The 13,361-nt window shown below is 36.5% G+C and overlaps 1 protein-coding gene across 1 annotated transcript in view; it reads left to right on the top strand.

The window, feature by feature from the left end:
• IL15 (interleukin 15) overlaps nt 1-13,361 on the top strand; it is a 103,145-nt gene that overhangs the window by 75,881 nt on the left and 13,903 nt on the right. The window contains exons 2-4 of the mRNA XM_081240674.1: nt 5,367-5,465; nt 6,825-6,922; nt 8,248-8,332. Of these exons, the coding sequence (XP_081096800.1) occupies nt 5,454-5,465; nt 6,825-6,922; nt 8,248-8,332 (195 nt within the window). The 5' untranslated portion in view covers nt 5,367-5,453. The remainder of the gene's footprint in view (nt 1-5,366; nt 5,466-6,824; nt 6,923-8,247; nt 8,333-13,361) is intronic.

The following is a 13,361-nucleotide window of genomic DNA, read 5'->3' on the forward strand; positions in this document are numbered from 1 at the left end:
TTCCCCAGATAAAGAGTCAGATTCCACAGGTTGAGGGCTCAGTCCTCCAGACTGCCCTCCCACCCCACCAGCCTCCCACCACCTGCCTTCAGTTGCCTATTGAAAGTCCAGGTTGTTATCTATGCTTCTGACCAACTGGCTATAAATCAGAGCTTCCCAAGACCCTCAGTTTACTGGTTTATTATTAAAGGATATAACTCAGGAATAGGCAGATGGCATAGGGCAAGGTATGGGGGGAAGGGCACCATGAGCTCCATGCCTTCTCCAAGTGTGCCTCTCTCCCAACACCTCCACGTGGTCCCCAAACCCAGAAGCTCTCTGAACCCTGAACTTTTGGGTTTTTATGGAGGTTTCATTACATAGGCATGATTGATTAAATAATTGATCATTGGTGATTGAACTCAATCTCCAGTTCCTCTCTCCACTCCCAAGGTGGGGGACAGATATAGGACTGAAAGTTCCAACGTTCTAATCACACAGTTGGTTTTCCCAACCACCAGCCCATATCCTTGGGTGGAGTCCAAAAGTTACCTTATTATCGTAATAAAAGACTTCATCACTCTCAAAGACTCTTGATCACTCGTGTCACTAGGAAATTCCTAGGGTTTTAGGAGCGATGGGCCAGAAATGAGGACGAAGACCAAATATATATTTTATTATAAATCACGATATCACAGATACCATCCTCATCCTCAGCTTGCCTATTCAAGAACATCACTCTGGCAATTGTTCTTCTCTCTTACATCTTCAGTTTTTCCCTCAGCATACAAATGTGCTGTTATTTCCCTCACTTTCTACCATCTATTATCACCTTTTGGAGTGGTATTCTTCGAAACAGTCGGCACTAGCAATTTACAATCCTTTCCTCTCACTTTCTCTTCTACCCATTTCAGGTAGACTTCTGCCTCCATTACCGCCCTCTAAGTGCTCTTTTCAGAGTCACCCATGACCTCCACGTTGCTAAGCCCACTGGTCATCATTCAGTCTGTGTCTTCCCTGACCCATCAGCGCATCTGACATGATCATCATTTCCTTTTCCTGGGTATACTTTTCTCACTTGATTTCTAGAACATCACACTCTCTTCATTTCTCCTTTTCTCACTTGTCTGTCATTTGGGTTTTTCTTTATGACTCTCTCTTTTTTTTTTTTTTTCTCTCTGACTAATTACCCTGACTCAGTCTTTGGTCCTTTTCTCTGCCTTTTCTCTAACTGTCTCTTGGTCATCCCAACCAGTGTCATGAATTCCTTACCTATTTCAGGCCCAACCACTTGCCTGAATTCAAGATTTATGTCTCCTACTGCCTATTTGACATTTCCATGTGTGTATCTAGTGGACCTCTCAAGCTCAACATATCCAACACTAAAACTCCTGATTGGCCCCCTCCCTTCAAAATATCTGCTCCACTCATAGCCTGCCCTGTTTCTGTTGATGGCAGCTCCATTTCTCAGGTGCTCAGGGTAAAAGACTCGAGTAATTCTTTCTCGTTTCACTCACAACCAGTCTGTCAGGAAATCCTTTTGCTTCTGTCATAAAAGTGTTTCCAGATTCTAACCATATGACCCTCTCCACTGCCACCCGCCTTGTTCAACATCACGATCTCTCACTTAAATTCTTAGAGCCGTATGATTCCCTGCTTCCATACTTGCCCACCCCTACATCCTATCCTTACACAGGAGCCAAGAAGGATTCTTACAAAGGTCACTCAGATGACATCAATTATCTGCTCAAAATGCTGCAGTGGTTTCTCACTTCAGATTCTTACAGTGCCTGCAAGGGTGTGACCTTATCCCCATTTCCCCCTACCTTTCTGACCGCACCTCAGACTGCTCTCTGCCTCGTTCTCTCCACTGGTGTCTTTTCTGATCCTCAGACTCATAGGTGTGCAGCTGCCTTTGGGGCTTTGCTCCAGCTGTATCCTCTGCTTCGAATGTTCTTCATTCAGATGTCCTTGAAGCTCATGCCCTCTCTGCTTTTAAGTCTTTGATCTAATTTCATCTTCACTGAACCCTGCCCTGACTACCCTTCTTAAAGTTGCAAGCTCATCCTTTTTACTTTATTCTGTTTGCTTTTTCCTATATCATTTAACCACTTTCTAATGAAATATATAATCAATTCATTTATGTATACTATATATGGTCTGTCTTTCTCCCGGAAACCAAGGTTCTTTGTCTTCTACATTCACTGATGTACTCCAAGGTCATACAGAAATGCTTAGCACATAGTGAGTACTCAACAAATATATTGGATCAAGGACAGCCATGCTATCTTACATTCTTTATATTCCACATAAGCAATCAACCTTGGCTTGCCCTCAATTTTAGTTTTTTTGAGTGATTAGATACATATGTTTACCAAATAAACCAATACTTATATCTCTTCTTTCCTTGCTACGTCTATTTAAGTTTCTTTTAAATGTGTGACTAGGCAAGTAAATAATTAAACAGAATAAACAAAACAGTGGTGTGCTAGATTGTATTTCCTCACTGGGAAAAACTCTACTATTGGTATAGAACATAACGTTTACACTTATTTTCACATGTCATTCCAGAATTAAAGCTGCCACCCCACTGTGTGGATTGTCCTCTCTTCATGGTGTCTTACTCTTGGGCAGTGACATCAGGCTAAGATAAGAGTACTGCCATAAGATCAGTGGGTACCCTGCAATGAGACCCAGTCACAGGAGTCAAAAAAGTCCTGCTTAAACTCTGAGAGCTCCTTGAGGGTAGGGTTGGGATTTGGTCTTTATTTTTCCTGGATCTAGGTACCAGGTGAATGAAGGACAAAACCAAAGATGCTGATGGTGAGGGCCTTTCATGACTATATGCAAATTGTATGGCAGGGTTAAACACTGCTTCCATAATTCTTCAAAAATATGACATAAAAGGAAGTGGACAATTTATTTCATTCCTACACTTCTCAGAAAGTAATTAACCTGGTTTCAGCCACTTGTCTCTAACAGGTATTTTGTGGGAGTCAAATGAGATGATGTATGTGAAAGGACTCAAGTTCTGTTTCACGTCAGAACAGTTTGAAACACCTGTTTTTTTTTAATTGAAGTATAGTTAATTTACAACATCATGTTAATTTCTGCTGCACAGCAAAGTAACTCAGTTATACACACACACACACACACACACACACACACACACACACACACACATATATATATATACACATTCTTTTTTATATTCCTTTCCATTATGGTTTATCTCAGGATATTGAATATAGTTCCCTGTGCTCTACAGTAAGACCTTGTTGTTTATCCATTCTATGTATAATATTTTGCATCTACTAACCCCAAGTTCCACTCCATCCCTCCCCTAGCTGCCTGTCCCCTTGGCAACCACAAGTGAAAGACCTGTTTGTAAACTATCAGAGAGCAGTGGCTTTTTATGATTCACATGGGATGGGTCAGATGTTTCCTAGAGTAAGGGGCCTCCACTTCTCAACCATAAAGTTTGTAATATTCTTGCATCTCTCCTCCGCCTGTGCAACCTGGATTTTAAGGTAGAATTCTGATAGCGACACATATGACATTTACCTGAAGCAAGTCACTTAATGTCTCAGAACCTCAATTTCTTCACTGTAAAATAAGAGTAGTATCTCTCACATAAAGATATTGCCAGGATGGAATGTGGTAATGTATGTGAGATAATTTTGTAAACCTAAAAGCACTCGGTAAACAATACTTATTCTAATTAATATTGCCATCATTAATGATATTATATTAAATGTTAACATTGAGTCCTGGTCAAAGAGAAAGTTATAGAGTATTTTACCTTTTCAGGTCTTCTTCATGTACATGGACTATACACACACATTCCTAGTAAAGTTTTTGATCCACAGAACTACATACAGTAAGTGTAGAAGGTTGAAAGCTTCCAAAGCTGTTATGAAAAATCAGTCTTTGCTGTCAGCCCAGAAAACTACGTCCGTTTTTTTGCCAAATAACGATCAAAGCTGTAAAAATTTCCTTTCAGTTAACACTGGTTTCCATTATTGTTATTTGTTAGAAGTCTTTGAGGCCATTTCCTACTAATTCCACCATGCTTGGCATGGAGCATTCTGGCTAAAGCTCTTAGTTGTCCTTGACTGATTGTAGTTGGACAAGGCAGTGAAAGTCTCATTGGTAAGATTTTAACATCCTGCCCGTGTGGAGACTCACTGATGTAAAAGCCCAAGATTGAAATCCTCATTGTTTACACAAGCAGCTTCATGAGGCCTATTAACAATTATATCACCCTTTGTACTGCTTGGTCCCAAGTCAGAAATTTTGTTTTTTGAACAATGTGGAGTGGGGGGATCCTGCAACTAAAAAGGAGGTAGGGAATTTAAGAGACTTTGGGTGAAATTACAAAGATAATTTTAAAGTTTAGCAAAAAATTTGGAGTACTGAGATAACATAGACAAAGAGAATGATTATAAGATGAGAATAACAAAGAGAGGTTGCTTTAATTAAAATGATTAATGGATGGTTTAGATTGTACGTAACAGGAGGATTAGACTTAATATTTGGTTGTGGAAAAAAGGGCAATTTTATTGGATATATTTTTACAGTATCTTTAATACCTAGCTAAATCCTAGTTTTTCTTTTAAAGAGTTATACATCATATATTATAATCATTTTTATATTTTAAAAACATCTGAAAAATAAAATAATTTTAGTCTACAGAACTTATTTTCAGTGAAAGCTTATGTCAGGAGATGTGGTGGATTTGGGTTTCTGAAGGGGAGGTCAACAAATACATACTATTTTAGAAGGATGGCAAAAATAATTGTTTATATTTTATATATTTTGGTTTAAAATTTTTCTTTAATAAAATGGAATTGAATATGGGAATGTGTAATCTTCACATTCTTCACCACTTTGAATTAAAGAAAACAAATTTTGTTACTTATGAAATTCTCAAGTGATGTTTCAATTAACAGTGATTTAAAGACTTGAAGACATCTATTCCATGTCTGTAGAAGTAGCTACTTCTGTTATAAATTACATTAACAGTCAGTAGCTTATATACATAAGATATTTGGCTGCTTCTGCTTTTCATTAATATGGTTTTGGAATTTAACCAATTCAGGAACATAATATAGTGGAAAGGCCTTGGGCTCTGTAATCAGACAGACCTGGTCTCAAATCCTGGCAGTCTTGTACTTGCTGTGGGACCTGGGCAGCTCACTCAAATGCTGCTAACCCTACACCATAGGATTGTTCTGAGGATTAAATGTGATACACATATCAAGTGACGAATAGAGTGCCCGTGGAAAAGTAGGTGCTCAGTAAATATTAATTCTCTTCCCTTCCTTTCCCCCCATTTGTCCACTTGTGTTTTTAATGGATCATCTTTACTCTGGGTTGTGTTGTAGGAAGTATTCTGGATGGATGGCTGCTGGAAACCCAATGCCTTAGCCAGCTCTTCTTCAATACTTAAGGATTTACTCTGGCATTGAGTAATGAGAATTTTGGTAAGAAAAATTAGATGAAGATAGTATATGGACTTTTCTTAAAAGGTCACTTGTATCTCAGATACTTCATAGTAAGTTATATGGCTCTTCTCTAAAGATTTTGGGAAGTCACAGAGGTACGTTCACATACGGATTGTTGTTGTCTTGAAAATAAGTAAAACAGGTTTTTAAAGTCTGTTAACACCCTGATGTGCCCTTCATGTTGTTGTAAATGTATTATTTCACTTATCTCACCCTGTTTTGTTCTTTAAGTGTCTGTGTACTCAATAAGTTGTATAGTCTTTAACAGGTCTGGGTGTTATTCATCCCTTCAGTGTAGATTACATGAAGCACAGATTCTTAGAGGTTAAGTGGTTAAGTCAACACTGCTGTCTGAAACTATAAAGGTTTTGACAATGTTAAAGAGGCAGGCAGAGGTATTGAAACTCTGAGAAGTTCTAAGATAAGTGATTTTCCTAAATCACCCAGAAAAATGATTATATATTGACTCTCAGGGTGACATAGAGTATCTTTGGTTGGTTCCATTTCTATCCAATTTTTCTCCAAATGATATTAATTTTTAATTTCATCATCACATGAAATTAATATATAACTAGTACACCTATATTAGTAATTCATGTTACTAATTTGTGTTGTATGAAATATGTTGGACATATTAGGAAAGAAGGATGAAAAGGATGTTAAGGATAATAAAAACAAATTAAGTGGTAATATTAGCATATATGTAAATTAGTAAATATGTATATTTTCTTTAAATTATTGTCATTGAAATGCATCTGGAAAAATATGTATTGAAGAATTTTGCACATAGGAGACAGAGCTGAAGGTAGGGAGGAAAGCAAAAAAAGTAAACTCTAATTTCATTAATTCTGATAAGGAATTCTGAAATCTTGATATATTTACATTTTGGAACCTAAAAATATGATAATTTAAAAATTATTTTAAATCTCTTTTTTTCAATTTTATTAATTTTATATACAGCAGGTTATTATTAGTTATCCATTTTATACATATTAGTGTATATATGTCAATCCCAATCTCCCAGTTCATCGCACCACCACCACCACCACCCCTGCCACTTTCCCCCCTTGGTGTCCATACATTTGTTCTCTACATTTGTGTCTCTATTTCTGCCCTGCAAACCGGTTCATCTGTACCATTTTTCTAGATTCCACATATATGCGTTAATATACGATATTTGTTTTTCTCTTTCTGACTTACTTCACCCTTATGACAGTCTCTAGATACATCCATGTCTCTACAAATGACCCAATTTTGTTCTTTTTTAACTAAAAAAATTTTAACTAAAAAAGTTTAACTAAAAAGTTTAACCACTTTGTCTATGATTATATTTTTCAGAAACCGTATTTGAGAGGTACTTCCATCCAGTGCTACTTGTGTTTACTTCTGAACAGTCATTTTTTAACTGAGGCTGGCATTCATGTCTTCATTGTGGGGTAATTTTATCTTTCAGCATAAAATCATCATGTTAATAACCATGATCATTGTTCTTCAATATCTTCTCTATTAAATTGGTTTATGTTCAGTTTGCTTAAATCCTTAGGTACTCAGTATTTGGGGTATGATAGAGGACAGATTATGGGAGATTCAGAGGAGGTTTGATAAACATCCTACAGAGCATTTCTATATTCTTGTAATATTCCAAATGAGTATTATATCCTGCAAATATATTGGACTTCTTGGTATCTAACTAAAATTGGAAGTACACTCTTTATTAATATCCTGTGTGATTTTCACACCAGTAAAAAAAATTAGATATTGAGGGCTCACCCACATTACTTTTTTATCTGTCCCTGGCACTGACTTCTCCTATCCTTTGAGCCTTATGCTAGTTCAGTTTAAAACATTTCTTTCTTTATTGAGGCCTTTTGTTTTTCTTCCTAATAAACTTTCATATTTTTCCATGCCTATTAACTTTTTCTTCTCTGTTAGATGCAACCAATACACTGCACTCACCCAACCTATAGTTATGTAATTTCTCAGTTCAGTTTTACTCTATAATGCCTTCATGCTGTGGGGAACCATAGATTTGTGCAGGTAAATCCTCCTCTCAAAAGAAAAAAATAGTATTGGCTCTCATGCTTCTGTACAGGATCCATCAAGGAGAGACTATTTTTCCTGAAGCTCTAAGAATTATTCTACAGTTACTTGGTCAGTGTATGTGTCTTTTGTCCTGATATTAAGTTACTGTTTTACAAACAATAAGTAAGCTATATGATCTAGTTTTATGACTAGATTAGGCTCAAGTCCATAACGTTTATGGAGAAAGCTGCTACAAGGAGCATGCAAGGGGCATGTTTAACCTATTGTAAAGAATATTTACTGTCAAGATCATTACATGAAAAAGATAATTGCTTATTTTAAGAATTTTACCCATTTATTAGACATAAAAGTCTGATGGGACCTCTACTTAAAGAAAAGTAATAATTCATTCAAAAACATTACTGAGCACTGCCACACATCATGCACTGTTTTTATTTCATTGTGATAAATTGCACCAGGTTATTTATAAGTCACGCCTTCAAATTAGGCTTTTCTTTAATGCAGGTTGGTCATCAGGCTAGCCTAAAGCATCAGAGTTGTACTATATGTTCAGTTTTTATATTCATCTACAAGGCTGTCAAATACACAAAGGCAAGGATAGCACTCATCTTTTCACTTGTTGGATTAAAAAAAGTCTTGATTGCTCTTTTGCCTAGAGTATTCATCAAGACAATATTATGTTCATTCAAAATGCTTTGCTCTTTGGTTTTGCTTTCAGTTGTATCAGTGCAGGTCTTCCTAAAACAGAAGCAAACTGGCAGCATGTAATAAGTGATTTGAAAAGAATTGAAGATCTTATTCAAGTGAGTACTCATTTTTCCATAAAATATCTGGTGTAATTGCTATGGAGTATGTTATTCCTTGTGTTTTGCTGTCAATCTTAGTGAAATCTCACTTGAAACAAAAATGTTTCTGTAGAATTGGTGAGCCTCGTAGCACCTCAAATGAACTCTTTTATTTAGAATTTTCAGACCCTAATTATCTTTAAAACTCAATATATGAGTGGCCCAGCATGAAGAGCTCTCCATCACCACCCGCCAGAGAGATCCCTTTTCCTACCCAAGAAACCAGGCGGCTTTGTGGCCCTTGTGCGGGGAATGGCCTGACTCAGGGAAGGGCTGTCTGTTCCATGGGCTAGAGAATGCTTCTCCCACTTGGAGACACCAGCTGACCTGGCAGAACCTGTAGAGGGGAGAAATATGGGCTGTACTATTGTGTGGGTGATACAACAGGGACCAGTGAGAGTCCCGGGTCAGCAGGTGTACCAAACCTTTCAAATTAGCACCACAAAGATTCTGAAAACTGAACCGTCATTGGAATCACAGCATGCAAACATAAGTCAGAACCGCTATGCTAAGCCTACACAGGGTGGCTGCATGTTAAAACAGAAGATTTAAATAGGACCAGGGTCTCCTGACATAATAGCCCAAATACCAGAATACAATTGAAAAATCACTTTTAATACCAAGAAGCAGGAAAAATCACAACTTGAAAGAGAAGAGACTCAGAAACAGACTCTGAAACTGAGATGGATTAGATGTTGGAATTATTTGACAAGGATTTTAAAGCAGGTATCATGAAGATGTGCCAGCAAGCAATTACGAATATCCTTGAAACAACTGAAAAAAAAAAAAAAAGAAAGTCTTAGCAAAGAAATACAATATGTAAAATGCACCAAATGGAAATTACAGAACTAAGAAATACAACAAGTGGAATATGAAACAAACTGGAGAGGCTCATTAGCAGAATGAATATGACAGAGGAAAGACAGTCAACTTGAGGCTAGAATAATAGAAACAAAATAGACTGAAAAAAAAGCAAATAAAGCTTCATGGATCTTTGGGACTGTAAAAGATCCAGCATTCCTAGCATTATCATCCTAGAAGGAGAGGAGAAAAAGAATACAAATAAAAGACAGAGATTGGCCAAATTGATAACAAAAGACAAACCAACTTTATGCTGTCTATGAGGAATTCACTTCAAATATACATGTATGTACAAATATATACATATTATATATGTGTATATATAATATATACATATATAATATATATATAATATTATATGTATATATAATATATATACAAATATAAACATATAATATGTATACATAATATATACACAAATACATACATATATAATATGTATATATGTAATATATATACAAATATATACATATATAATATGTATATATATAAAATATATATATATATATATATAATGACATAGTTAGATTGAAATTAAAAGAAGAGAAACCCATGCTGTAGTGGGTTGAATAATGTCCCTCCAAAATTCATGTCCACCTAGGACCTCAGAATGTATCCTTATTTGGAAATGGGATCTTTGCAAATATAATTAGTTAAGGTGAGGTTATAGTGGAGTGGGGTGGTCCCAAATCTAATGACTTTTGTCCTTATAAGAGGAGAACAGGATACATAGACACAGGGAAGAAGGCCGTATGAAAACCGAGGCAGCTACAAGCCAAAGGAGATTGGAATGATACAGATACTAGCCAAGGAAGGCCAAGGATCGCCTGGAGCTGCAAAGGGTTTGAGAGCCATAAGGAAGGACAGTTCTCTAGAGCCTTCAGAGGGAACAGGCCCAATTGACTCCTTGGCTTTGAACTGTAAGTGAATGAATTGTTGTTTGAAGACACTTACTTTGGGGCTTCCCTGGTGGCACAGTGGTTGAGAGTCCGCCTGCCGATGCAGGGGACACGGGTTCGTGCCCCGGTCTGGGAAGATCCCACATGCCACGGAGCAGCTGGGCCCGTGAGCCATGGCCACTGAGCCTGCATGTCCGGAGCCTGTGCTCCACAACGGGAGAGGCCACAACAGTGAGAGGCCCACGTACCGAAAAAAAAAAAAAAAGAAGACACTTTGTGATACCTTGCTACAGCAGCTCTAGGAAACTGAGGCACATGCACATAATAATTCACACAATAATTTTAAAAATCAGAAGTGGCTATATTCATATCAGATAATGTAGACTTCACAGCAAATAAAATTACTAGAGTCACGAGAGATATTACATCATGGTAAAAGATGAGTCCACCAGGAAAACATAATGATCTTAAATGTGTACCTACCAAACAGCAGAGCCTCAAAATGTAAGAAGCAAAAACTGATAATAGAACCAAAAGGTGAAGCAGACGAATCCATAAATATATTAATAGTTGACTTTAGTACCTCCTCAGTGACAAATAGAACTACTAGACAGAAAATCAGAAAGGATATAGAAGAACTGGATGACACAGTCAACCAACAATATCTCATTTCCATAGAAAAACACTTCATCCAACCACAGTGAATAAATGTTTTTTTCAGGCAACACTCACCAAGACTGAACATATCCTGAGCCATAAAACAAACTTTAGCACATTTATCAGAACTGAAATCATGCAGAATATGTTATCCAACCACAGTGGAATCAAGTAGAAGTCAATTACATAAATACAACAGGAAAATCTCCAAACACTTGGAAATTAAATGAGACACTTATAAACATTCCATGGGTCAAAGAGCAGGTCTCAAAGGATATTTAAAAATACAGAACTGAATGGAGACAAATATGCAACATAGGAAGTTTTGTGGGATTTAGCTAAAGCTTTACTTAGTGGGAAATTGATAAAACTAAATGATTACCTTAGAAAAGAGGAAAGATCTCAGTTCACCAATCTAAGTTACTGTCTCAAGAAACTGGGAAAAGAGCAAAATAAGCCCAACACATGCAGAAGGAAGGAAGTAATAAAAAGGAAGGAAGGCAGGAATGAAATTGAAATCAGGAAAACAATAGACAAAAATCAACAAAACATAAAGCTCTTTACTTTGGGAAAAAAATCAATAAAGTCGATAAACCTTTAGAAAACCTGACAAAGATAAAAGAGATGACACATACCATTAGTATCAGGACTGAAATTGGGGTCTTACTACAGAACCTACAACCATTAAAAGGATACTAAAGAAAAACTATGAACAACTTTATTCTCCTAAATTTGATAATTTGGAGGAAATGGACAAGTTCCTCAAAAATCACAAACTACCAAAATGTAACAAATGCAAGACCTATTCAGTATTCGAAAATCTATCAATGTAATCCACTATATGGGTACACTAAAGTAGGAAATCATATGATCATATCAATTGATGCAGAAAAGACATTTAAAAACTGTAGCACCTCTTCAATGATAAACATGATAAACATTTCTCAGCAAACAAGGAATAAAGGAGAAGCTCCTTCAGTTTGTTATAGAGCATGTACAGAAAACCTAGAGCCGACGTTAGACTTAATGGGGACTGACTGCTTTTCCCCTAAAATTGGGAACAATGCAAGGATGTCTTTTCTTACCACTCTTATTCAACAAAGTATTGAAACTTTAGCTCAATTGGCGAGGCAAGAAAAAAAGAAATAAAAGGCTAAGGCAAGAAAAATAAATAATAAGTATGCGTATTAGGAAGGAAGAAATTATAAATCACCCTAAGTCTTTTTTGGAGAGAAAGTACCAATAAATGGCTGTATTTTATTTAGGGAATGCAAATTAAAGCCTCAATGACATGTCACCTATATGAATATTTAAAATAAAAAATATTGATAATACCAAATGCTGGCAAGGATGTGGAGAAACTGGATCATTTATATATTGCTGGTGAGAATGTAAAATTGTACAGCCACTCTAAAATAGTTTGGCTGTTTCTTATAAAACAAAACACGCATTTGCCATATGATCCAACAGTTACACTCAAACATTTATATCAGAGATATGAAAACATGCATTCACACAAAAACATGCATATGAATGTTAATAGAACTTTATTTATAATACCTAAAAACTGGAAAGAACCCAAATGTCCTTCAACAGGTCAACAGTTAAGCTTCGGTACATTATATCAAACAATGATAGTGAGCAATAATAAGGAACAAATTACTGATACAACAAGTTGTGTGGACCTCCAGAGTATTATGCTGTGTGAAAAAAAGCCAGTGGGGTATACAAACTGTAGTTCGTCCATACAATGGAATATTACTCAGTGATAAAAATAAATAAGCTGTTTAGCCATGAAAAGGTATGGAGGAACCTTAAAAGCATATTTCTAAGTGAAAGAAGCCAATCAAAACAGGCTACATACTATTTGATATGATACTATATGATTCCAACTATATGACACTCTGGAAAAGGTTGGATACAATACAACAGGGGATAAGGGAAAGGGAGGGATAAAAAGATGGAGCACAAGTGATTTTTAGGGCAGCGGAACTATTTTGTATGATACTGTAATGATCAATGCACGTCATTATACATTTGTCAAGAACTATAGGTGTACAACACCAAGAGTGAACCCTAATGGAATCTATGGACTTTAGTTGAAAATGTATCAATATTGACTCATCAATTGTAATAGATGTACCACGCTAATGCGAGATGTTAATAATAGGGGAAACTTGGGAGGGGGCCAAGGGGCCATATGGGAACTTTCTGTACTTTCTGCTCATGTTCTGTAAACCTACGACTGCTTAAAAAATAAAGTCTATTAAGTTTTAATAAGCCTATTTCAAAAGGTTACATGCTGTATGACTCCATTTATATAACATTCTTGAAACGATGTCATAGGAATGGAGAGCAGAGAAGTGGTTGCTGGGGATTAGATGGATGGTAGAAAGTGGGAGGAGCATATCTGGAGGAAGTTGATTGTGGCTGTACAGCAGTAGCAGGAGGATTCTGTATCTTAACTGTGGTAGTGGTTACATGAATTGACACCTCTGATAAAATAGCATGGAACTACACACACACGCACACACACACACTAGTGCACATAAAACTGGTGAAATCTGAAC

The sequence above is a fragment of the Mesoplodon bidens genome (assembly GCF_964165515.1).
Source record: "Mesoplodon bidens genome assembly, chromosome: 1".
Lineage (NCBI taxonomy): Eukaryota > Metazoa > Chordata > Mammalia > Artiodactyla > Ziphiidae > Mesoplodon > Mesoplodon bidens.